The following is a 24,585-nucleotide window of genomic DNA, read 5'->3' on the forward strand; positions in this document are numbered from 1 at the left end:
AGTGCCGTCTGCGGATTTCTAGTGAGAACATAAATAACTTAGGTTCTCTGGGAAATAGTTTAGGAGTTCCGTAAAGAGCTAGAAATGGTGTGGTGGGTATGGTGTAATCTGTATAGCATACCCATAGTAGGCAAGTCCAAACTGACAGCAAGAAGGTCAGTAGTTTATGGGGTTGGAGAGAGGAAGTGCAGTTAGTGACAGCTAAGAGTAGGGGTCTTATTTGGGGATAGCTAACTAGAATTGGATGTTTGTGATGGTCTTGGAGCCTTGTGAAAATACTAAAGCCACTGAATTGTATGTACTAAAAAAGTAAATTTCCTGATATATGAATTATATCTTAATTTAAATGTTTTGAACATAAAAACAAGAAAAAAAAAAAAAACAAGATTGTGTTGGGTGCCCCTCAAAGTTTAAGTCTATCAACATAGACTAGTTTTGACTTTCAGATTAAGTACACTCACATATAACTAAGAAAAATAAAAACAAAATATCCTTTTTGGTGTTTTGTTTCATTTGTTGATTTGAGGTTTCTGTTTTATTCTGTTTTGTGGTGTTGAGAACGGGACTCACATCGAAGTACAGCTGCTGAGCCTGGAACTCATGATGGAGCCCAAACTTGCCTCAAACTCACAGCAATTCTCCAAAAACTCAGTGCTCCAAGCACTGGGATCACAGGCATGCATCACTGCACCTGTGTCGGGTTTTTTTGTTTTTTTGTTTGTTTGTTTGTTTTTGAAACAGGGGTATCACTGTGAACCTCAGGTTGGCCTTGAACTCCCAATCTTCCAGCCTCTGCTTCCTTAGTGCTGGATTGCAGGTGTGCACTGCCACACTCACTTAGACACTTTCTCCCTAACAAAGCATCGGCTGGGCTCTCCTTACCAATCCTCTCAACAATTCCTCCAACAGCGCTATTGTTTTAGCCGTTTTCCGGGGGTAAAAATCAGGGACTCAAAGATGTTGAGTTCATCCCATCACCACAGAGTACCCAGGCATTTAGTGAGAAGGCATGAGCGTGAGTGGAGTGAACACACGGACTTGTGAGACAGGAGGACACACTAGACTGTTACACTGATAGCAGAGTCCCACCCCGGGCGCTGGATTGTGGGACATTAACCTCATTTTTGCTCTGGCATGTCCTAGGACACTGGCTGCAGGTAGGGGTGTGTGACAGAGTGACTTCTGGAAAGACGCTCCCAACATTTTTTGAACCTGTGATAGGACAGAATCCCAACTTAGACTATGCATGAACATAACCAAAATCAAGCCCTTTTCCAGTCTTCTTCCTGTCGGGTAAAACAGGGGCTTCCACTTCTTCAGCAATTTTCTTTTGGGGGTCTCTCATTTACCGAGATATCCAAAAGCGCCACCCTCTCCACCCTCTTGTTAGAAATCTGCCCTCAAACAGAAGGAGGAGTGTGAGGTGGAGCCGTTTAAGTTGGGACGCTGAGCCCAGATCTGCATCTGCCTTGGGAATGGGGCTTTACTGCAGACAAGCCAAGCACCGCTGGACCACCAGAACCCCGTAAGATGGAGCCTGCAATGGAGATTAGCGTCTAAGCAGATACCCTGTCCAAACTGTTGTTGGAGGGGGCGGGCAGGGGGTTATGAAGTAGGGGAGGCGCAGGAAGGCGCAGGAAGGCGAAGGGCTTGGAAACTAGAAAATGCTAGGTCTGAGCAAAGCGAGAGCTGAGAACAAGGGCAGCAACACACAGAGCTCTGTGTATTCAGAGGGAAGTTGGCAGGGTTGTGCCCGGGCAGAGAAACTCCGAGTGGTACAAAGGGACGTGCCCGGAGTGGAGAAATCATGCTAATTGTCTGCACCAGAGCTGGAGAACGCCACCCAAAATGAAGAGAGAAAGGGGAGCCCTGTCAAGAACCTCCAGGGCCCTACGCCTCGCTCCTTTTGTCTACCTGCTTCTCATCCAGCCAGGTAGGAGACCAGAAGGGTCTGGAGAAAACAGCTTGGGACTTTTGACAGGGAGGGAGGGGGGAAAGCGGAGCCTGGATATCTTCAGGGCAGGAGGAGGGGAGAGAGCTCAGTGGCCATGGGAAGCATCTCAGTGAATTCAGGCATCAGTGTTGAATATATCTCTTCATTCTCTGTGCTCCCCGCTTGGCCCCTGGCCTCTGGCCCCCTCCCCAAGAGGCTGGGTGACTTTGGAGCGCCCACGGCATTTAGTACACTAGATGGAAGGCGTCATACCACTTCTTATGGGATGACTTGCTGGCGTGGGCCAGTCCAGCATTCTTTTTTAAGGGCGTATGTGAGCTCTTGGTCCGAGGAGGAGGAGGGAAAATCTTGGTTTTGCGCCTCCCAAGCCTCAACCCTGGCTTCCCTGAGTGTCAAACAGCTTGAAAGATGAAAGAAGCTTTGTAGATAATGAGCCTCCTGTTTTAGGATAGGAATCCATCCTACCCATAATTCACATCAAGCCATAGACACCTACCCCTTGCAGCGCCCCCTATCAACTCTGTAGGGAACTGATTTTAATTTAAATTCTGTAGGTGTTTTTATGTGTACATACACACAAGTACAGGGAGCCTAGAATGCACATCGTAGTGTGGCAAGCGGATACATAGATCATTTTAACAAAAAGCAGGAATCAGAAGAAAAAAAAAAGTCACCTGCCTCCGTCCAGGAAGCTGGGGCTGGTGGGGCAGGATGCCGATGGGCGGCCAGAAGCAGGGACCGTTTCCTTGTAGAAAGAATGTCTGCACGGAATCTCAGAGGATGAGAAAAATAGGTAGGAACATGAGTGAGATTATTGTTGGGAAAATGGACAAAGGTCAAGAGCTTGAAATAGTCTCATGTGTTTAGGCGGAGCCCAGAAATTCCGCATTGCTGAGAGGAACGTGTGAATCGAGTTCAGTAAAAGCCTTGCAAACAGAAGGTGGGATTTAGTCTAAAACCAGTGGATGGGGAAATTACATGCTCTTTAATTTGGGAACTGGCAGGATCAGATATAATTTTCGGACCTCTGGGTCTGCAATGAGGCAGTGAAGAAGAAACCAGGCAAAATAGAAGAGAATGGGAGCCTGTTGAATTCTTCTGAGCTGATGAAACAAAACAACACAGGCTAGGTGGGTTAGGCAGCAGAAAGGGTGTTGTCTTGCAGTTCTGAAAGGCAGATATCTGGAGATCAAAGTATCAGTGGGTGCCACACTCTTTGTGGAAGCACTAAGGACAGATTCGTCCCAGGCTTCTTTGGCTTGTGGCAGCAAAACTCCAGCCTTCAGGTGGCGTCTTTTCCTGTTTGCGTGTCAGTATTCAGATGTCCCAGTTTTTACAAGGACTTGTTCGGAAGTGGGGGTCCACCCTCCTCCAGTATGACCTCATCTTAATTCCTTGGCTCTGCAAAGACACCATTGCCAGAAGAGGTCTCACTGTGAGATGCAGGGCTTGCGTGGGGAGGAGCACTGGGAGGACTTCAGAGCGTGAGTTTGAGGAGCTGTGCTTTAGGCCACGTCAAAGCTGTTTTCTAATTATAAACTATGCTAATAGGATATTAATTATGAGCCAGGCATGGTGGTGCGTGCTTGTGATCTCAGCACTTAAGAGGTAGAGGAAGGGGGATCAGGAATTGAAGGTCGTCTTTGAGTACAGCATGTGCTGCAGGAGATCCTGTCACAAACAAACAATATTAGTTATAAGCTATGAGAGCTAAATGTTGAGCCCCAGGCTATTGCATTGCTATTGCAATAAGGAATAAGGACACAGATCCTGTGTGAAGTCTCTGCCATCTTTACTATAATATTTAGGGAAATGCCAGCATCTGTAAACAGATAAATTCCAAAATTTAAGTTGTTGGCATTAATCATGTGCCAGTGGAATGACGTGGTAGACTAGGAGCGAAAGGATGGCACTGCCTAGAGTCCTCAAGGAACAAGCTAAGCTGATGGGACTTTGTCTACTTCAGTGTGTGCATCCATGGGTCACGGTGGGATTTGCCTTTATTTGTTCCAGACAGATAATGTGTTTGTTTGTTTGTTTGTTTGTTTGTTTGCTTGTGATAGAAACCTCTTACTCTGTAGCCCTAGCTGGCCTAGAATGTGCTACGTAAACCAGACTGGCCTCAAATTCACAGAGATTTGCCAGTCTCCACCTGAGATTCCTGAGGACTGGAATTAAAGGCCTGAACAATCATGCCTGCCCAAAGAGAATTTTAAAAACAAAAACAAAAACAACCAGAACAACAAAAACAAACCCTTAATGAATTAACAAATGCAATGAACAGACATATAAGGGAGGAAGGGCTTTCCAAATAAGTCTATGAGTGGCACATATCTCTTACACTAATTCTGTTGGCTAGAATTTTGTCACATGGCCATACCTAACTGCAATGCAACCTGGGAAATGTAGTATTACATTGGCAAGGAGAGGGCTGGAGAGGTGGCTGAGATGACAGTGCCTGCTGCTCTTGCAGAAAGGACCTAGGTTTGTTTCCCATCACCAACATGGTGACTCACAACCATCCATAACTCCAGTACAGTGGCCTCCTGTGACCCCGGCACATATGTAGTACATATTGTAAATGCAGGCAAAATACTCACACATAAAGTAAAATTTAGGCTCTGATGTTGACAATCAGACTTTCTATGCCACAGCCTCCTCTTTCTTTGCTTTCGTTGTTTGTTTGTTTCCCCTCCCAAATCTTTTTTTTTTTTTTTTTAAACAGGGTTTCCCTGTGTAGCTTTGGCTGTCGTGGACTTTGTAGACCAGGCTGGCCTTGAACTCACAGAGGTCTGCATTGGCTAGGATTGCAGACATGCTCCCTCGGCTCATCTCCTCCTTCTTTGTTTTCACATTTATCTGCTCATTTTGTGAGGGTTGGGGCACAAAACTAGAGAGGTCAGAAGACAAGTTTCAGAAACCAGTTCTCTCTTTCTGCCCTGTGGTCCCAGGTATGTTTGGTGACAAGTACCCTTACTCACTAGACCATCTCGCTGGTCCAAAATCAGGCCAAATCCAGCCTTAGTAAACTCAACAGCACAATTCACAGACTATTCAAATAAGACTTTTCCAGGGTCTAAGGTATGAATCCAAACATCAGAGGCTCTATTCTCTGGACCCGTCTCTACCTGGTTTCTGTGTTGAATTTGGCAAAGCGGGTAGATACTGAGAACAGTCTGATACTGTAGTTCATGTCAGCCTTGAACTACAGCTACTCTCCTGCCTCAGCCTCCTGAGATATGGGATTACAGGAATGAGCCGTTACACACAATATCTTTTTAGCCTAAGTTCACTACCACGTTGTAGTGGTGATGCTTTTCAGTTTAAAAAAAAAAAAAAATAGTGTAATTGAAAATATCATAGAGAAAAATTCAGCTTAGGGATATAGCCTGATGTGACCTTAACAAGGGAACAAAGCCATGTAATCATTCCACAGATAAGAAACAGATAAGGCTAGGCGGGTGGCATATACCTTTAATTTCAGCACTTTGGGGAGGCAGAGGCAGGAGTATCTATGTGAGTTCGAGGCCAATCTAGTTTACATAGTGAATTCCAGGGCTACATAGTGATACCTTCTCTTAAAAAAAAAAAAGGAATAAATCAGGCTTTAACAACAGAACAACCCAAGTATTTCAGTTGCTGTGTTAACCACTGAGTCAGGCACCTTCAGAATAGACTCCTGCATTAATGTATCTTCAAAGAGCCTTCGTTTTCAGCATCAACTTTGTGGTGCGAGCCTAGCATGTCCAGAGGCATTCCTGTTATCACTTCCATCTTCTAAACAAGTCCTCCATATCCTATTGGGCGTGCCCAGGGGTATATATACTCTCTAAGTGATACAGCTTAAGGTTTGGCCAAGCTCTATGTGAGTATGTATAGGCTCCCTGAATGAAATTCTGACTCTTCCTTTGTTCAAGGAGGGCATTACCTCCCTGCTTCAGGTAATAAATCTTTCTCTGCTCCAGTTTTATGCCTTGGCTATGTTTATTTTGGCTTTGTACTCACCAAGATATGAAGCCAAGTAGTTTGTGTTGCCTATTACTACAGAAGCCAGTGAGCAAAGACAGGAAGTGCCTCTTCAAACAGTACTTTATTCACAGAGGCAGCAATGCAGCAGGCCAGAGTGTCATCATCCCCAAATCCGCTTTACTCAGACCACCAATAACTAGCCCATTCTATAGGGAACAAGAGCAAAGGCAATTAATCAATCCAAACTCTAGTCTAGTCCCTCCAGTGAGGTGGTCAGGCCTTATCTTTATGACTTGTGGTGTTGGCACTTTCCTCCTTATTTCTTCCTGCAACTTTCCCTCATCGTCATCTCTCTGTAGTGGGGTATTCACATATGCCTAAGGCCAATGAGTCTCATATTCCTCCTACATGATAATGCAAGTTACAGAGTGTCCAATGCAGATTCCTACCTACAGTGTACACTGCCAATGTGCTCCTGTAATACAGAACGTAAAGTGTCCCTACTTTGTCCTTTATCACAGTCGCCCGGTTCCACTGCTTCTGGGCCTGTGCTTAGTTCGGCAGAACATCACAAAGTCAGGAAACATGTGGGAAAGCAAATCAGCTCATGGTGGGTATAAGGGAGAGACAGACAGGAAGGGGCCAGGCAAGACATACCCCGTATGACGTATTCCTCCAACCAGGCCATACGTAGCTGGTGAATTCGTAATTGGTGAATTAACCATTAACAAAGTTAATGCCTTCATGAGCCAATCATCTCTCAATCATCTTGTCCTTGTTAGAATGAAATGGGATCAAATTACAGTTTCAACTTACATCGCCATGATAATCAAGTCCATAATCAAGCTGAGCTTTTCCCATTTTTATTAGCCAATTGGATATATTTTTCTCTGAAGCACCTGTTCCAAATCTTTTTTTTTTTTTTTAAAGGATTTATTTTGGGAGCTAGAGAGATGGCTCAGCAGTTAAGAGCACCACCTGCTCTTTTAGAAGTCCTGAGTTCAAGTTCCACAACCACATGGTGACTCACAACCATCTATAATGTGATCTGAAGCCCTCTACTGGTGTGCAGGCATACATGCAGATAAAGCACTCATATACATTAAATAAATAAATCTTTTTTTTTTTTTCAAAAAAAAAAAAAAAAAAAAGGACCAGGTTGGCCTCAAACTAAGAGAGATCCACCTTCCTCTGACTCCTGAATGCCAGGATTAAAAGCATGCACTACCATGTCTGTTTCATTTTTTTATCTTTTTAAACTCTGTGTGTTTGTGTGTGTTGAGTACGTACATGATGGACTTAGAGGTGGTTGTGAGTCACCCAATGCGGGTAACAGAAAACAAACTCTGGTCCTCTGGGGAGAACAAACACTGTGTGCTCTAAACTGCTGAGCCATCTCTCCAGCCCTTGATCCAAATCATTTGCACAGCTTTCGATTGAGTTGTCTGGATGTTTTTTGCTTATTGTTTTCTTTTTCCTTCTGTCTCTCAGTCTATAGCCTAGAACCCACATAAACATAGGCTACCACACCCAGGTTCCTGTTAACCTCTTTTTGTGTGTGTATGCTCTAAGAAGTCTGTATCTGCTCTCAAGCCCGGCAGTCACTGTCCTGTTCTGTTTAAAATGTTGTTTCCCTTTTCAGACTTAGATCTCCAGTTTATCTAGAACTGACATTTTTCCAACACATTATATAAGAGAAAGATTCATTTTTTTACAGGGCTGGAGAGATGGCTCAGAGGTTAAGAGCACTGACTGCTCTTCCAGAGGTCCTGAGTTCAATTCCTGGTAACCGCGTGGTGGTTCCCTCTTCTGGAGTGCAGGCACATGTGCAGGCAAAACATTGTATACATAATAAATAAATACATAATTTTTTTTTAAAGTTTCATTTTTACTTCTACATGTCCCGGCACTATTTATTATAATGATTGCTACTGGAATAAGTCCAGGCAACCTGCCACTCAGTGGTCAGTACTGGAGAAGCCAGAGTTGGTGGGGAGGACCCTGTGTATTCAAGAGTTGACCTTTAGGGGCTATTATCCTTAAAGCTCTACCTTAGAGCCTGAGGAGATGGCCTAGTAGATAGGAGTACGTGTTGCATAAGCATGAAGGCCTGAGTTCAAATGCTCAGGGGCCACAGACATTAAAAAGACTGGTGGTGTTAGCTTCATGCCTGTTAAAGACAGTACAGGGAGCCAGGAAGGAGACAGGAAGATGGCTGGAGCTTCCTGACTACCAGCCTAGCCCCATGTTCAGTGAGTGTCTCCATGCATAAGGCAGAGAGTAACAGCACAGGGCACTCAATGTCCTCCTCTGACCTCTGTATAAGGGAACACACCTTCAGGCGCATGCACACACACACCTTAGAGGGAGTGGAGTGTAAGTCAGGAAGGCTAAATTTTGAATAAGCCTCTTTCTCATTCAAGCCATGTATCTTCTTCTCTGGAACACTGCAGTTAACCCCAACCTCCTGAACTGACTAGCTCCTGTTGTTGTTTTTTTAGAGAGATGTTATTTTCCAAGTTAAACTTCACAGCAGTATTCATACTTTATGTTGGTCAGTGCACAGAGCTAAAGACTAAGGAGGGAGCTGCAAAGGTCAGCAGAGATGTTCTGTGTCCTGTGACTCTAAAGAGTTATTAGATGATGTTGCCAGAACTGTTAAGAGTCAGAGCCTTGGCCCTGACAACTCTAACAAGCTAGGCTCAGACACTTGTCCTCAATAGGCCAGTTACAAAGACAGTAAGGGACTGGTGAGATGACTCAGTGAGTAGACACTTGTTGCCAGGTTTCACAATCTAACTTTAATCCCTGAGACACACAGAGTGGAAGGAGAGAGCCGAAGGGTTTCATGGGGCACACACCATGCCCTCCACAAACAAACAAACGTCTTTAGAAGATAATAGTGAAAAGAAGAGAAAGGATATTCAATGTAGCCGCATTGGGAAGAGGAATAGAAAAGATCCAGCCCCCTACCAGTCCATTTTTGGGGTACAGACATAAAGTTTAGGTTTATAGAGAGCAAGAGGTATATATAACTAAACACTCCTGCTCGAAGTGTAGTTCTCCTACCCATCATGACCTGTTGTTGTTTGAACAAGATGGTCTCACAAGTCACAACTATGGGAATTTTTTCCTCCCTGGAAGACAAGTTCTTTCTCTGGCTGATGTCAGGCTTTAGCCTTTCCTTCTCCTATCATAACATTCCTGAGGGATTCCAGTTGCTTGGAGACCATTGTCTGGATAGTCTGATGGCCAACGGGAAAGCACAGTGTCTCTTTAGCATATCTCCATTCCTAGCTGGACAGTTGTACCAGGGCTTCTCTTTCAGAATTTGGAATGCAAGGCAAAAGAGAGGGGCATAATAATTGTAATAAGCGTTAGAAAGGGACACTTTTGGGAAGGGCCAAGTGAGGGGTTGCTAAAGCAGTTTTGCCAAAAGCAACTTCAAAGCAGTGGTCCTGTCATCCAAGGACAACAAACTCTCACCTTCGTCATAAATTGGCATCATAGGCAAGTCTGCTCTAGTCTACTCTGTTGATCTATCTTGACAACAACAAGAAAGGAAGCTACCTGAGATTTGAGTGGTAGTGTATTAAACTACAGGTCAAATTACTATTATTATTATTATTAAATTTTTGAGAAGGGGTTTCTCTGTGTAGCCCTTGCTGTCCAGGTACTTGCTCTGTAGACCACATTGCTCTCAAATTCGGAAATCCACCTGCCTCTGCCTCCTAAGTGCTGGGGTTAAAGGCGTGAGCCACCATGGCCACACATTTTTTTGTTTGCTTTTTATAGATCAAATTGTTGATTTCAGAGAATAGACAGATTAACAATAGTGATCATTTCAACCCACAAATATGGCAATTTTCATGCTGTCTTAATTCATATTTAAACTATTCCTGAACATCCATGTTCCTTAAAGAGTAGATTAATAGCCCGCCTCCTCTTTGCCTGAACCTCAAGGGACTTCTTCAAAGTTTCCCAATATCCTGTCCCCCATGTCCCTGAATGACGACATTTCAAATGATTTTACAGTTATATAGACCAGGCCTCAACAGAATAGCAACACAGGAGTGTAATGCAATAATCCCCACCATTACACAACAAATCATGCTCATATGCCATAAAAGGGATAAGGATGGGTCATTTTCTCAGATTGTTGCTGAATGAAAAACAAACAAACAAATAAATAAATAGAAAAAGAAAGGAGATGACTGATCCCAGGTTGAGAAGAAGGTTCATTGTAGATATGTGAGAGAGCATAGCCAGAGGCAGGGCTATCTGGGACAGTACAGAGTGGACATGACGAGACTTAGCTGTGCCATATGAGTGGGGTGGTAGGGTGTGCAGAGAGGAGAGTGTGGGGAACCAGGTACAGCAGCCAGGAGGCCCAAAGGTACAAAGAAAGTTGGTAACCAAAATGGTTGGGTTATATAGGAAAGAGCAGCTGGCAGAAGGGCAGCCCAGCCCCTAGACTGGAAAAGTTTGGGGAAGGGAGCTGAGTATGCCAACCAGGAGGCCCAAATAACAGGCAGGGACTGAGGGAAGCAGGAAAAACCTGGCAGCCAGCATCCACTTTGATAGGCTCAATAGGTGCCTCAGCCGTTTGTTCCAGGTTTGAAACCTAGCAGTTCCCCGGGATGAATTCAGCAAAGGTAGGGACAGCAGATAGTGAAGACCGCCAATCCAGCACTTCCAGGTTTGAGTAGCCACTAAATAAAGAATTCAGAGATGAGACAAAGCAAATAATTGGGAGGAAGTTAATTTCAGGGTGAAAGTGCACTCAGAGGGAGCAAGATTCTCCGTATCGCTCACCATGGAGAGCGTGATGTGAGCAAACTTTAGGTAACCACAGAAGTCACAGGGAACTTCAGGAACGGAGAGGGGCTCTCACAGCAGGGTTTGCTCCATGCTTTTTGTTCTTATAAGGGGTCGTTGGATATGTCATAACACCAGATGCATCATGGGAGTCAGGAATTCCTTAAGGTCAATGATGAAGAGATATCACCAGACTGAATTAAAGGGCAGATAGTTGTTGTTTTCAATGGTCTTTTTGGCCCCAGATGATGTAAAGTTGACCTGGGTAAAGTTGACTTTTACTAACTGAGTAGTCTGATGATGCCTTCTGCAATGTAACTCTGTGGTTACATCACCGTCCAACCACCATACTTGCCTCGTTTTCCCTCTCTGCACGTCTATCTTGCCTATATCAAGATCATCACTAAAAAGAAAGGATATTAAAAACCAACAGCAGAAAACAAAATGTTCTTCCTTTCAGAGGGCAAAGCTCTTGCTGCCCTTGGATTATTGTATGAGGGTTAGGTCACCATATGACAGAAAGGAAATAAAACAGTTGGGGAAAGTCCAGAGAAGGGCATCTATGATGGTCAAAGAAATGGAAGGAGATAGACCCAAGCAAACAAAACTTGCTTCCGATAAAAAGGATTACAAGTGTGGTAACGGCACTAAGAAAACGGGTAAGGTGCAGAGAGACAAGTCCTACAACATGCATCCCACTGATGCATTTGAAGGGTGAGTTTAAGGCAAAATGAAGAATTTGCCCCATAAAGGTGTGAGAGCCAGTAGAAGGTGATTCCTTTAAGAGACGAAGCATAAAGGGGTCACAGCTCAGTGCAGATACACATTCTTGAAGTTTGCCTTTTCTTGGCGTCACAGGAGGTCAAATTCTCCTTGAGTAGAAACTCCTGACCTGAACACCAGGGCATTGTTTAGTTAGATAGGAACATATTGCAGAGATGGTAATTTCCTTTTGTTTTGCCCACGGTGGGAACAGAGACTTTCTACATATGATGCCTCGAAGACAATGATTAAGTTAATTGCTTCTCCAGGTTGAGTAACCCTCCCCCCTTTTATTGTCACTCTGGGCCTGAGGTGTTAGCCGTTTCCTCATTTCTGTGTCCTGCTTTGGCTTCTGTCCCAGTTCTTGGTGTTGCAGTAAAGTTATGAAACCCAAACTTAGACTCTTTCTAGTTTCTAGGCAACTGTGTGCATGCTTAGCAAAAATGTTCTTGTCATCAGAGTCTAAGAAAGATGGCGTCATCCTCTTAGAATGAGTGTGCATGCATCCCTTCCGCTGTGGGCATACCCATGTTCACAGTGTAAGGAGGGTAGCCACCTGGGCTCCGGTAAGTTAGGAGGCAGCGAAAGGCTGCATCTTCTCCAGTGTTTTTATTCACAATATAATCTAAATTTATTAAAAAACAAAAACAAAACAATTAAGCGGGGAACATCACCAAAAAAAGGCAACTGGGAACCTTGGAACGGAAAGGAGACAATATAATTCAGGGAAACCCAAAAGAAAGAAATCAGATTATAGGAGAGAGAAGGGTAATTAATGCCTTCTAATGCTTTCTCCTTGTCTGAGGTCTAGGATCAGCACTGCTAGAAGGAAATGAGAGGCCCCGAAGTTTGGTGGTTGAGATCTGTATTAGTCAGCTCTCCATTTCTATAGTGAAATATCTAAGGCTGAACAGCTTATAAGGAAAAGTTTATTTAGCTCTTAGTTCTGGAGGTAGAAATTCCAAACAATGTAACACCAACTCTGGGAGAGACCCTCAATGACATCTCATCATAGTACAATAGAAAGCATCAAAAACCGTGTATGAGAAGAGAGATCACAGTAAAACAGGGATGAGGGCGCGCTTAGCCTCATTTTTAAAAATAACAATTTAATTTCTGGAGAATTAACACAAAGTCCCACAATAATTCTCTCAATGTCCTCCAAGGACAGGCCTCCCAGTGGGCTAACCCACTCCACTCCAAAAGTTCACTCTCTCCTAATATGACCACCTAGAGGAAAAGGCTTGCAACACACCCAAACCATGGCAAAGCTATTAGTCAAATTTTTTAATTATTTATTTATTTTTATTTTATGTGCATTAATTGGTGTTTTGCCTGCATGTATGTCTGTGTGAAGGTGTCAGATAGCTTAGAACTAGACTTACAGACATTTGTAAGCTGGAAATTGAACCCAGGTCCTCTGGAAGAGCAGCCAATGCTCTTAATTACTAAGCCATCTCTCCACTGTCTCAAAAATTTAAAACATGTGTATATATGTGTCTGTAAATGTGCATGTGTATGTTAAGTGCCCGCAGAGGACATCAGTAGCTGTTAGATAAGGAATCCCACTTCAGTCATCACAAAACTGAAAATTGAAAGAAACTTTACAGAACATGCAGCCAAATGGATTTTAATCTGATACACAAGACCACAGAAACTCCTAGCAGCTCTACATGTTACTGGGGAAGAAAGAACTCAGATCTCTGTCACTCTTCTGCCAAAAAAAATAAGGCATACAGGGCCATCTTTCATTTATTTCCGTTTTCATGTAAGATTTAAAAAAAAAAATATTTTTGTTAAAAAATGTTTGAGGTTAGGCTAGGAATGTTGTCAAATGCATTTAATCACAGCACTTTGAAGGCAGAGATGGGTGGATCTCTCTGTATTCACAGTCAGACTAGTATATAGCAAGTTCCAGGCCAGCCAGGACTGCACAGTAAGACCCTGTCTCAGAAAAAGAAAAAGAAAATTGTTTGAGGAGAAGCACTACAGAGATGCCTCAGCAGTTAAGAGCATGTCTTGCTCTCCCAAAATTCCTGAGTTCAGTTTGCAGCACTCAAGTCAAGAGGTTCACAATAGCCTATGACTTTAATTCCAGTGTCCTTTTCTGGCCCCCACAGGCACCCATACTCATATAATATACATTCACATAGACATACATACATATAAATAAAAAAAAAACAAAAATAAATAAAACTTTAAGGCTGGAGGGATGGCTCAGTAGCTAAGGGTACTTGTTTCTGCAGAGGATCCAGGGTCAATTCCCAGTAACTACATGGCAGGTCACTGTTGCAGGGATTTTTCCTCCTAACCTTAAGCTCTTGGAATAATGACTGATGAGACTCAAAGTATATTTACAGTTACCTAAGCCGTATAGCTAGCCTCCTCTTTGACTAGCTCATAACTTAAAATAACCCATTTATACAAATTTACATTCTGCCACGTGGCTGGTTACCCATGCTTCTGTCTTCCTCACATCTTCCTGGACAAATCTCCTGCACCCGACTCTATCTCAAAATCCTTTCTTCGTGCTGAATGTCCCACCTCCTATTTTCTGCCTCAACTATAAGACATTAGCTTTTTATTGACAGGTGACGCGTCTATACAGACACATGAGATTCCCACTACAGGTCTCACTATCTGTAACTCTAGTTCCAGAGGCCTTGACACCCTCTTCTGGCCTCACTAGGTACTAGGCACACATGTGGTACACATACATACATTCAGGCAAAACCCTCACACATATAAGATAAAAATGTTTGAGGGGCTGAGATGCAACTCAAATGAAAAAGAGCTTGCCTAGTATGCACGAAGCCTAAGATCATCCTAAGCACCGCGTAAACTGGCTATGGGGATACATGCCTACAGTCTCAGGACTCTGGAGGTAGAGGCAGGGGGATCGGGAGGTCAAGACCATTCTTGGCTATATAGCAAGTTTGAGACCAGCCTTGAATACCTGAGGTGTTATCTCAAAAATTAATATGAAAATATCTATGAGATGGGTCTTTTGTGGCATGCTTTTGTCATCCAGGACTCAGCAGGTAGAGGCAGGAGGACTGGGAGGTAGAGGTCATCCTGGACAGCGTAGCAAAACGAGACAAAACAAAGGAAAAAGTTTCCAAGTAGTTACGTTCATCCATTCTAACATTCTCAACTTAAGACTTCCTTCCAGGGCTGGAGAGATGGCTCAGAAGTTAAGCTTACGGATACTTAATTCCCAGCAACCACATGGTGGCTCACAACCATCTATAATGTGATCTGATGTCATCTTCTGGACTGCAGGTGTATGGGCAGGCAGAGCACAGTGTACATAATACATAAATATTTAAAAAAAATACTTACTTCCAATAAGCAAATAATATTCACATAATCCCACCTTCAAGAGCTTTAATCTGCAGAATCATCTCTTGGGGTTTGGTAATACCTGGCTGATGATGGATAGAAAATGAGAGTTGGAAATTAGTTAGAAGCCATCTGGTCTAACTAACTATTTTATTGTACAAAGAAAAAAAAAACTTGAGGCCAGAGAGGTGGAAAAGTGGCCACTGGCCTTTCCTTGACCTTTTACAGAAGGGGAGGCATTCATACGTAACAAAGCACCTGTTATTTGAATCAATTGAATTTGTTCAGCAAACAAAATTTTCTTTAATTACTATAACCAAACTTAGTTCACTTATGTCTTGATTTGGTCCAGACCATTTAGTACAAGTAAAAAGAAAGAAAGAAAGAAAGAAAGAAAGAAAGAAAGAAAGAAAGAAAGAAAGAAATGGAAAGGTACAGACTTGCATTCCTAACTCTCTCTTTATATTTTGTCCTCCCCCACCCGCCACCTTTTGAGACAGGGTCTCATGTATGCTCATATTGTCTAGTCAAGAGTGATTTTGAACTTCCGATCCCCCTGCCTCTACCTCCCAAAGAACTGGGATTACAGGCTGGTGTCTGGTTTACAGTCGCTATTTTTATTTTATAAATAAGAAGGATGGGGCTTAGAAAGATTATTTATCCATATGCACGCAGCCAGTACGTCGTAGAGCCAAGTCTTGGAAGGCCTTAAGGTTCCAAACCCTTTATTCTACACATTCAAATTCTTCCTCTGTAGATAATACAAACGGGGCCGGAGTTTAGGTGAATTCCCAGAACTTCCCACTCAGGTCCAGAACTCTTTTCTACTGAGCTCTCCTGGTAAGACGCAGTTATACCTGGGGTGAGGACAGAGCAATTCTCGGTGTGCCTGGGAAGTACCTGTGTGTTCAGGCCCCTGAGCATCCTCTTCTAGGGCACAGTCTCTGCATTCCTCTTTCTTTGGGGATCTAATTCCCACACTTTTTCAATTTCCTCCCATCCTACTTCCATATTAGACTCGACACAAAGGATGTTCAATAAATATTTCTATGAAAGGATCATGTAGAGCGTGTAGCAGTGTAATCTTCCAGAATGAGTCAATGAGGAAAACGCCAGAGAGATAATGCCATAGAAGAGCTGGGACGGCTATGAGGAAAGAAAGACAGAGGAGAGGCAGCAAAGAACTTCCATAGGAGAGGAGGTGCTGCTGGTGGGTAAGAAGCCAGGACTGGCAGGAAGTTAAGGGTCTCAGGTGCAAGGACGATCACAGGGCTTGAAGGTGGAAGTGGGCTGAGGGCCTGACACTGCCCTCTTCCCCAATGGGCCTCTGTTTGCAGTCCCCCTGGAGGGGGTGAACATCACCAGCCCAGTACGTCTGATCCACGGCACGGTGGGGAAGTCGGCCCTGCTTTCTGTGCAATACAGTAGCACCAGCAGCGACAAGCCCGTGGTGAAGTGGCAGCTGAAGCGTGACAAGCCAGTGACTGTGGTGCAGTCTATAGGCACGGAGGTCATTGGCACTCTGCGGCCTGACTATCGCGACCGTATCCGGCTCTTTGAAAATGGCTCCTTGCTTCTCAGCGACCTGCAGCTGGCAGATGAGGGAACCTATGAAGTGGAGATCTCCATCACTGATGATACCTTCACTGGGGAGAAGACCATCAACCTCACCGTGGATGGTAAAGCACTCAGCAGGGAAGGAGGCAGGACAAGGCTGAGATTAAGGCTAGACCCAAGAAAACTCAACTTAAACAGCTGAGTGGTCATCAGGAGGTAGGACCTAGTCACAGCTAACATGGATAGAGTGTTTGCATGGGCCAGCCCACTTAACAGTTTATGATAATCAAGGGATAATGTCCCTCTCTGCATTTTGAAGACAAGGAAAATGAGGTACAGTCTCTGTACCTCTTGTGTCTTGCCTGAGCTGATAGAGTCTAGTGTTAAACTGAGAGAGTTGGTCCTAGTTCCCACCAGCTAAAATATCTTCCAGGCTAGATCAGTTTAACTAAAGCCCAGTGGTTTCAGAATAGTACTTAGGAAGAAGGAAGTAAGGACACTCATCATGACTTTGTTGTTCAATCTAGACATTGCTTGATTAACAATGAGTGAATGAAGAATGGATGGATGGATGGATTTTTGGGGGACAGGACTACGCTAAGGATTTCTGGAGGGACTTCTCAGTCAACAGATTGAACTGTTATATGCTGAAAGATGGGGGGACTGGAGGAGGAAGTATGCGGTACATTATGACTCACAGGCATTTCCATCCTCCCATTCCCGGGGCTCAGTGCCCATTTCAAGGCCACAGGTATTAGTGGCTTCGACCACTGTTCTGGAGCTCAGTGAAGCCTTCACCCTCAACTGCTCCCATGAGAATGGCACCAAGCCTAGCTACACCTGGCTGAAGGATGGCAAGCCCCTCCTCAATGACTCCCGAATGCTCCTGTCCCCTGACCAAAAGGTGCTCACCATCACCCGAGTGCTCACGGAGGATGATGACCTGTACAGCTGTGTGGTGGAGAACCCTATCAGCCAGGTCCGCAGCTTGCCTGTCAAGATCACCGTATACAGTAAGTTTCCCTACCTGCCCAAGATATGAGTACGCACTGGGGCAGAAGGCATTCCCGAGAGTGACTGTCTGGTGCAGTGGTTTTCAGCCTTGCTAGTACCATGACCCTTTAATACAATATGTTGTGGTGACACCATATAATTATTTTCATTGTGACTTCATAACTTTAATTTCGCTGATGTTATGACTCATAATATAAATATCAGTTTTCTGATGGTTAGGGGGTTGCAACCCATAGGCTGAGAACCACTGGCCTACAGGGGGTAAGATGGGGGTGGGGTGGGGCCGGTAGAGGCGGTCTGGCTGTTCATGAAGGACGGCCACAAGTGGGAGGTAAGGCTTTAGGTGAGTTCTGTCATTGCCTATTCATGCTTTTGGGCCCCTTTCTCTTCCCTCCACTGCTGCCCTCCTTCTCAAACTGTCCCCACCTCTCTGCTGCTCTCTCCTTAGGAAGAAGCTCCCTCTATATCATCTTGTCTACAGGCGGCATCTTCCTCCTCGTGACCCTGGTGACAGTCTGTGCCTGCTGGAAACCCTCCAAAAAGTCTAGGTAACTAGTCGACTTCCATACCTTCCTTCTTACTTCAGTCTGTTTCTGTTTTTGTTTTGGTTTTTGTTTGTTTGTTTGTTTTTGTTTTTCGAGACAGGGTTTCTCTGTGTAGCCCTGTCTGTCCTGGACTCGCTTCGTAGACCAGCCTGACCTCAAACTTATACAGATCTGCCTGCCTCTGCCTCCTGAGTGCTGGGATTACAGGTGTGCGCTACCACGCCTGGCTCCCTTCACTCTATTTCACTCCCAAGTTTAGCGTTGATTGAGTGATTGACTATGTCGCTAAGCACTGAATCTGGGGTTGTGTTCATACTAGGCACTCTACTCCTCAGCTACATCTCAAGTTTCCCCCGCCCCGTGTGTGTGTGTGTGTGTGTGTGTGTGTGTGTGTGTGTGTGTGTGTGTGTGTAGGTGCGAGTATGGGTATGTGTTAATGCATGTGCGTGTGTATGCCCATATATGTGGATACCAGAGGTGTTATTCTTCTGTCTGTCTTAGGATTACAATTGTGTGCCACTACACCTATCTTTTCATGTGGATTCTTCATGCTTATAAGGCTATCACTATTCCTCCTTCCCAGCTCCCAATTGTTTGCTTGTTGCTTTTTGTTTTGTTTTTATTTGATTTGTTTTGTTTTGTTGTGAGACAGGGTTTCTCTGTGTAGCTTTGACTGTCCTGGACTCACTTTGTAGACCAGGCTGGCCTCAAATTCACATTGATCTGCCTGCCTCTGCCTCCCGAGTGCTGGGATTAAAGGAGTGGGCCACCATGCGTGGCTCCAGCTCCCAATTCTATTCTTGTCTTTTTGAATTTTTTTCCTCCTAGGGTAAATTTTTTTCCCTCTTTCTAAATGTATTTTTCCATTGTATATGGAACTGCATCTCAGTTACCTTTGACCACCCCAGCATTGTTGATGGTGATTTTTTGGGGGTGTGTGTGTGTCAGCTAGGTGGATTAGTGTGCTGCCTTTTAAGTCAGGGCCCTTCAGTTTACAGAAAAAGACACTGAAACTCACATTGGATAAATAGCCTACCCACAGTCACAATGCTAAAAACAGTCTTAGCATGCAAACCTACATGTGACTCATGCCACAGTTCATGGACTTCCACCATTCCTAGCCCATCTTTCCATCAAAAGGCTTTTTCTGTGGTCATTAGAACCCTCTCTGTGTCCGTTCCTTGGATTTCCTGTTCACACTCAATAACTCTGTTCTTGGTGGTGGGGGTCGGATTGATTTGCAGGAAGAAGAGGAAGCTGGAGAAGCAAAGCTCCTTGGAATACATGGATCAGAATGACGACCGCCTAAAATCAGAAGGTGAGCTCCCAGCCACCCACTGGCCCAGCCCATCAGCAGTCAGAACAGAGAGGCCTACTGGGAAAAGGAAAGGTGGGTGCTGGGAAAATCGGCAGAGCAAAGAAGGGTTCCGGTGACAGAATATAGGTGCTGGGCGGTGTAGAGCAATGGTTCTCAACCCGTGGGCCTTTCACACGGCTCACTTAAGACCACTGGAAACCACAGGTATTCGCATTGCAGTTCATAGCAGTCGCAAAGCTATAGTTATGAAGCAGCAAGAAAGTAAACTTATGGTTGGAGGTCGCAGCATCATGAGGAATAGTATTAAAGGCAGCATTAGGAAGGCTGGGAATCACTGATGCGAAGGGTCTGCCCCTGGACCAGACATCCCATTCTTTTCTTACGCAGCAGACACCCTACCCCGAAGTGGAGAACAGGATCGGAAGAACCCAATGGCACTCTATATCCTGAAGGACAAGGTAAGCGGTTCTGTTAAGGAGCCCCTAGGGAGAGGAGGATGTGCCTACATCTTTGAAGTATTTGCAGAAATCCCCACTTTAGAGATTGGAAAGTGAGACGGAGATAAAAACAACTTATGAAGGGCTAAGCAAGCAAATGAGTGGCGGATCTGGCCTTCACAATATAAGCAATAGTCAGCATGAAATCTCATGGACTAACCCAGCTCCCACAACGTCCAAGCTATCCCCTGTCACAAGTCCTACTTGATAGTCATTCCTCCCTCTGTTCTTTGCTCAGTTGAAATAGCCCCATTTGCCATGACAAGGTCTGAAAGAGGATAAAGAGACAAGGCACTGAGTCATGTTAACCTTTACTGCCAGGTACCTGCCACGTGCCTGGGCCATACAAGGTGTTGTGTATTCCTAGTTTTATGCCTGCGACTTAGCAGGATGTGGGGGTGTGGATGGAGAATCCGAGACCCGCCCTCGCCCTTGCCTCCCCCTCGCCTCTGTAGTTCCAGTGCCCAAAACAAAGGGCTCCCAGATTGGGTCAGGAGACAGTTGACCCTTGCAGCGCCTGTGTTTCCAGGACTCCCCAGAGCCGGATGAGAACCCCACTGCAGAGCCTCGGAGCACTACGGAGCCCGGACCTCCTGGTTACTCTGTGTCGCCGCCGGTGCCAGGCCGCTCTCCCGGGCTGCCTATCCGCTCAGCCCGCCGCTACCCACGCTCCCCAGCGCGCTCTCCCGCCACCGGCCGGACGCACACGTCGCCACCACGGGCCCCTAGTTCGCCTGGCCGCTCCCGCAGCTCCTCGCGCACACTGCGGACTGCTGGCGTGCACAGAATCCGGGAGCAGGATGAGACTGGGCAGGTGGAGATCAGTGCCTGAGCCTCCTCGGGAGCCCGCTCCGGTTGCTGTCAGCGGCCGCGGGGTGGGAGGGAGGCTGAGAAGTCCGGTGCCTCTGGCCAGGGGTGAGGGTAGATCGTGGCCTGATCCCCGTTTAGGGTGCACACGCATGTGAGCTTGCACAGATGGATGGAGCACTGATCTTGGTGTTAAACCCGGTTGCATGTGCGCTGGTTTTACTGGCTGTGTTCTCAGTGGGTATGAGCTGTGCCCTCTTAGGACTACATAGATTATTAAATTTCCGGCCCAATCCCCTAAAGGGTTTTATGGAAACTAACAATAATTTTACCCAGTGAGACGATCCTATGCCCCCCCCCGGGAGCGGTTATGCTTCCCACCCACCTCCCAATCCCACATGCCTCCGATCCCTAAAGTTTGCGGTACCCCAACCCCAGCCCAAATTAGAGGCCACTTATCCCGAAACGCACACTGACCTGAACTAAAGACAAGTCTGATGCTGGCACCTGGCTGTACAGGGCCTGTTCTGATCACAAAGGTGTCATTTTCTTAAGGACCTTTTCTGGACATCTGCTTCCCCGCCCCTCCAGGTGGTGAGGGTGAACCCCATGTGCATTCCTAGGACCCTGGGAACCTGGGACTAGGCAAGGACAAAATACCAGGCCTCCAGTGCTTGGTGGCCTCCAATGGCTTCCTCAAAAGCATATCATACTGGTCTTTCTTCCTGTCTCTGTTCATGAGAATGTGGGTCGGCTTGCTCCTGTAGAGATTTGCACGGCCAACTCACCTCTGACCCAGCGAGCTGCACCCGACAAGGACCTGGTTTTAACCACTCAACGCTCTTCCTCCTGACTTTCTTACAAAGAAGCTTTTCAGCCATCCCCAGGAAGGTTGAGGAGCTTCCTCAAGCTGTAAGAAAACAAGATGCTACTCTCCAGAGAAACATGGAATGAGGAAGAAGCGTGTCAGAGCAACGATGGCCCACTCCGTGGCCTCCTGCTTTCTCCATCTGCCTTGCTCCTAGATGCTCAGAGCCCACGACTGTAGACAGAGCCAGCTTCCGCATCTGTCCTCAAGTCAGAAGACTAAGGGGCTGGGCCACTCCCCAGTCATCACCTGTTTGGGCATTTTGGAAGAAATAATGTACTGTGTGAGGACAGAAAGCACAGAAATAGCTGAAAGACAAGAATGTCCTGGGCGTTCGCCCTCTCTTCTCTAAGGCCCCAGGGACCCCTGCATCTCTTGTCCCTCCGCAACTCCTAAACGTCATCTTCGCTTCAGCATCATCCCAAGAACAACTCCCAAGGCCCCATATCCATCACCTCTGCACCAGAACACACTTTGTCTCAGCCCTGCAGGCACCAAGCTTTCTCGATTGCCTGCATCCCCTCACCCTACCAGTGCGTCTCCCCATCCCGATGGTCTTCTCCCTCCCTGCTCATGTGGCAAATTGTCTGCTGTTTCTCCTTACTTAACCAGAATCCACAACCCACTAACCTTCCCCGGTGCTCGTCCACCATAAAACAGTGTGTGTGTGTAGGTAATAGTGCAGACAGGTTAGGATATGTAAGACTTGGAGGGCTACCTGTTGGTCAGCCTTGAGATACAGGCGTGGGGGGATAGGGTGAGATGAGAGCATGCCACACCCTGGTGCTGAATCCTGGCAGGGCTGGCTTCCCAGACACAAGCCAAATTTGCCTCAAACTGGGGGTAAGTAAGGAAGTGGGTTTTTTCTTTTTCTTTTTGTTTTGCTCTGTTTTGATCTTCATCTTTGTATTACTAGCATCTAGCAGAGTGCATAGCACAACCTAGATGCTCAATAAACTTTTGATGAAATGAAATAACTTTATTTCCACATAGCAACCCAAACAAATGTGCAACCTAAATGTACAAGTTACTTCCGTTTTCTCTTACTTTCATTCACCTCCTTCACTTTCTTTCCAAATTGCAAATCATCCATTCCGAAGCCATCATATTCATTCATTCATTCATTCATTCATTCATTCATTCATTCCTGTGTTCTCTTAGTTACGAAGCAGACACTTACTTGAGTGCCATTGACTATATGCCAAACAGGGTATAAAGGTATAATTATGCCGTGACTTTTACCCAGAAAACAATCTCATAGAGGAAGTCAGTACGTGAACAGATTATTATAAAATTGTGTGTAGGAGCAATAACAGATATAACATAAGGTACTCAGGGAACATATATTAGTGGTTACAAAAGGATAGGAGACCACATTCCAAGTAGAAGGAGAAGCGTGTAAAAAAGTCTTGGAGGAGCAGTACACATAGAAAAATTCAGAACACTGAGCCATTAAAATGAATGACATGATTTTAGGAGAATATGTAGAGTAGAAAGTGAGGAAAGCTTGATAGGCCACTGGGATCTAGATTTTGTATTTTGTGAAATTGAGTTGAAAAAAATCCCTCTCTTCCTCTCTCTCTCTCTCTCTCTCTCTCTCTCTCTCTCTCTCTCACACACACACACACACACACACAGACACACACACACAGACACACACACACACAAGATGAGAAGGCATATCAAGAAAGATAGGGTGAAACACAGGACAATCACACAATCATCGAAGGGGCCCTCAAGAACGATGGAACAGGTGTGGTGGCGCACACTTATAACCTCCGTGCTTGGCAACCTGAAACAGAAGGACCTCAAGGTCAAGACCAGAGGAAGCAAATAGTGATGCCCTGTCTCAAAGAAACCGAAGGAGTGGGGTGATAGAACAGCCAGGACTATAGAGGGCTTTGTGCATGAAAAGGAATTCAAAGTGAAGATGAGGGGGTTGACATGTAGCTCTGTGATGGCCAGCTTGCCTGGTGTTCGATCCCTAGGAAAGATGATGAGTCCCTAAGTTTGATCCCCAGCAAAAAAGAAACAATAACCAAAAAAGAAAACACACACACACACACACACACACACAATTTGGCAGCAAGGAGGCCGTTGATCCATTTGACATAAGTCATTCTAGTCATGAGCAGGAGTTAAAGCCAGACTGCAATTGGTGAGTTGTGACTGACACAGTTGAGACTGGGTACTTGGGACTGGGTATTTGAAAGGTCTTCCTGTTTCAGAGCATCTTGATCCTGCCTGAGTATACTATATTTAGTTTGTATTACCGGGAGAAATTTCCAGGGAACCAGACGTAAAAGTATGACAAATCCAGAGTGCTTTAGGACTGATAAAATATGGAACCCCCCTGCATATTATGCTTTAGGATTGTATTGAAAAACCATGCTTAGACCGTTGGCGAGGTAAGACCAGTGGGACCTCAGACTCGTAGATTAAGTTGATGTCCCAGAAAGGGGGGGTTCCCTGATGGAGGCACATAATACAGCTGGCAAATGAAAACTGCTAATCTTTTGTGGAGAAAAGCACTTTAAATTTTATGTTATTAAAACCAATCAAAGATGAGTTAGTGGATGTGGTAATATATATAATCTCAATACTTGGGATGTTGATGAAGGTGGGTCACATGATTCAGGCCAGCCTGGGCTACACAGTAAAGCTCTATCTTGGGCAGTGCAAAGAATTAGCAAAAATAACACCTAGGGGTAGGGAGGGGGTCAGGGGGCGGGGGGCGGTCAATAAATATTCAAGGAAGCAGATTGCCATGACTGAGAGTCAGACAATTTAAGGTGCAATAGATTCAAACTTGCAAAGCCTTAAGATGATGGAATTATCAGATAAGAAATAATGGTGGAATCCTGAAAGGAACAGAAGACAACAATAAGCAAGCCACTATAAAGATTGTAATAGTGATCAAGTTGGAAAAGGAACAAGATAAACTTTCATAAATAAAAACAGGGCAGTGAGATGGCTCAGCAGGCCAAGACACTTGACATCAAGGGTCATACCTGAGTTTGATCCCCAAAACCTCCGTGGTGGAAGAAGAGAACCAACTCCTACCAGTAGCCCTCGGATCTCCACATGAATGCTGTGGTACACGCGCATGCGCATGCGCGCACGTGCATACACAC

General features: G+C 45.2%; 1 protein-coding gene across 2 annotated transcripts; it reads left to right on the top strand.

Moving 5' to 3' along the window:
- Window positions 1-1,310: 1,310 nt before the first annotated feature.
- On the top strand, window positions 1,311-20,629 carry Hepacam (hepatic and glial cell adhesion molecule). 2 transcript variants are annotated; one of them, XM_051156183.1, is made up of 8 exons: window positions 1,311-1,525; window positions 1,828-1,933; window positions 16,183-16,524; window positions 17,134-17,415; window positions 17,865-17,964; window positions 19,206-19,279; window positions 19,667-19,737; window positions 20,306-20,629. In XM_051156183.1, exons 2-8 carry the CDS (start codon window positions 1,849-1,851, stop codon window positions 20,606-20,608), a joined length of 1,257 nt encoding a protein of 418 aa, XP_051012140.1. In that variant the 5' UTR covers window positions 1,311-1,525; window positions 1,828-1,848; the 3' UTR covers window positions 20,609-20,629. The 2 variants fall into 2 exon arrangements, with proteins under 2 accessions (XP_051012140.1, XP_051012139.1); XM_051156182.1 differs by lacking the exon at window positions 1,311-1,525 and having other exon boundaries at window positions 1,659-1,933.
- The last annotated feature ends 3,956 nt before the right edge of the window (window positions 20,630-24,585 follow it).

This window comes from Acomys russatus, chromosome 14 (genome assembly GCF_903995435.1).
Source record: "Acomys russatus chromosome 14, mAcoRus1.1, whole genome shotgun sequence".
NCBI classification, from domain to species: Eukaryota; Metazoa; Chordata; class Mammalia; order Rodentia; family Muridae; genus Acomys; species Acomys russatus.

Excerpts from the sequence above, each read along its gene's own strand:
- Hepacam (XM_051156183.1), top strand. The coding sequence starts at position 1,849 with ATGAAGAGAGAAAGGGGAGCCCTGTCAAGAACCTCCAGGGCCCTACGC. Across the intron at positions 16,525-17,133 it reads CATCAACCTCACCGTGGATG|TGCCCATTTCAAGGCCACAG; the intron begins GTAAAGCACTCA and ends CCCGGGGCTCAG. Across the intron at positions 19,738-20,305 it reads TCTATATCCTGAAGGACAAG|GACTCCCCAGAGCCGGATGA; the intron begins GTAAGCGGTTCT and ends CTGTGTTTCCAG.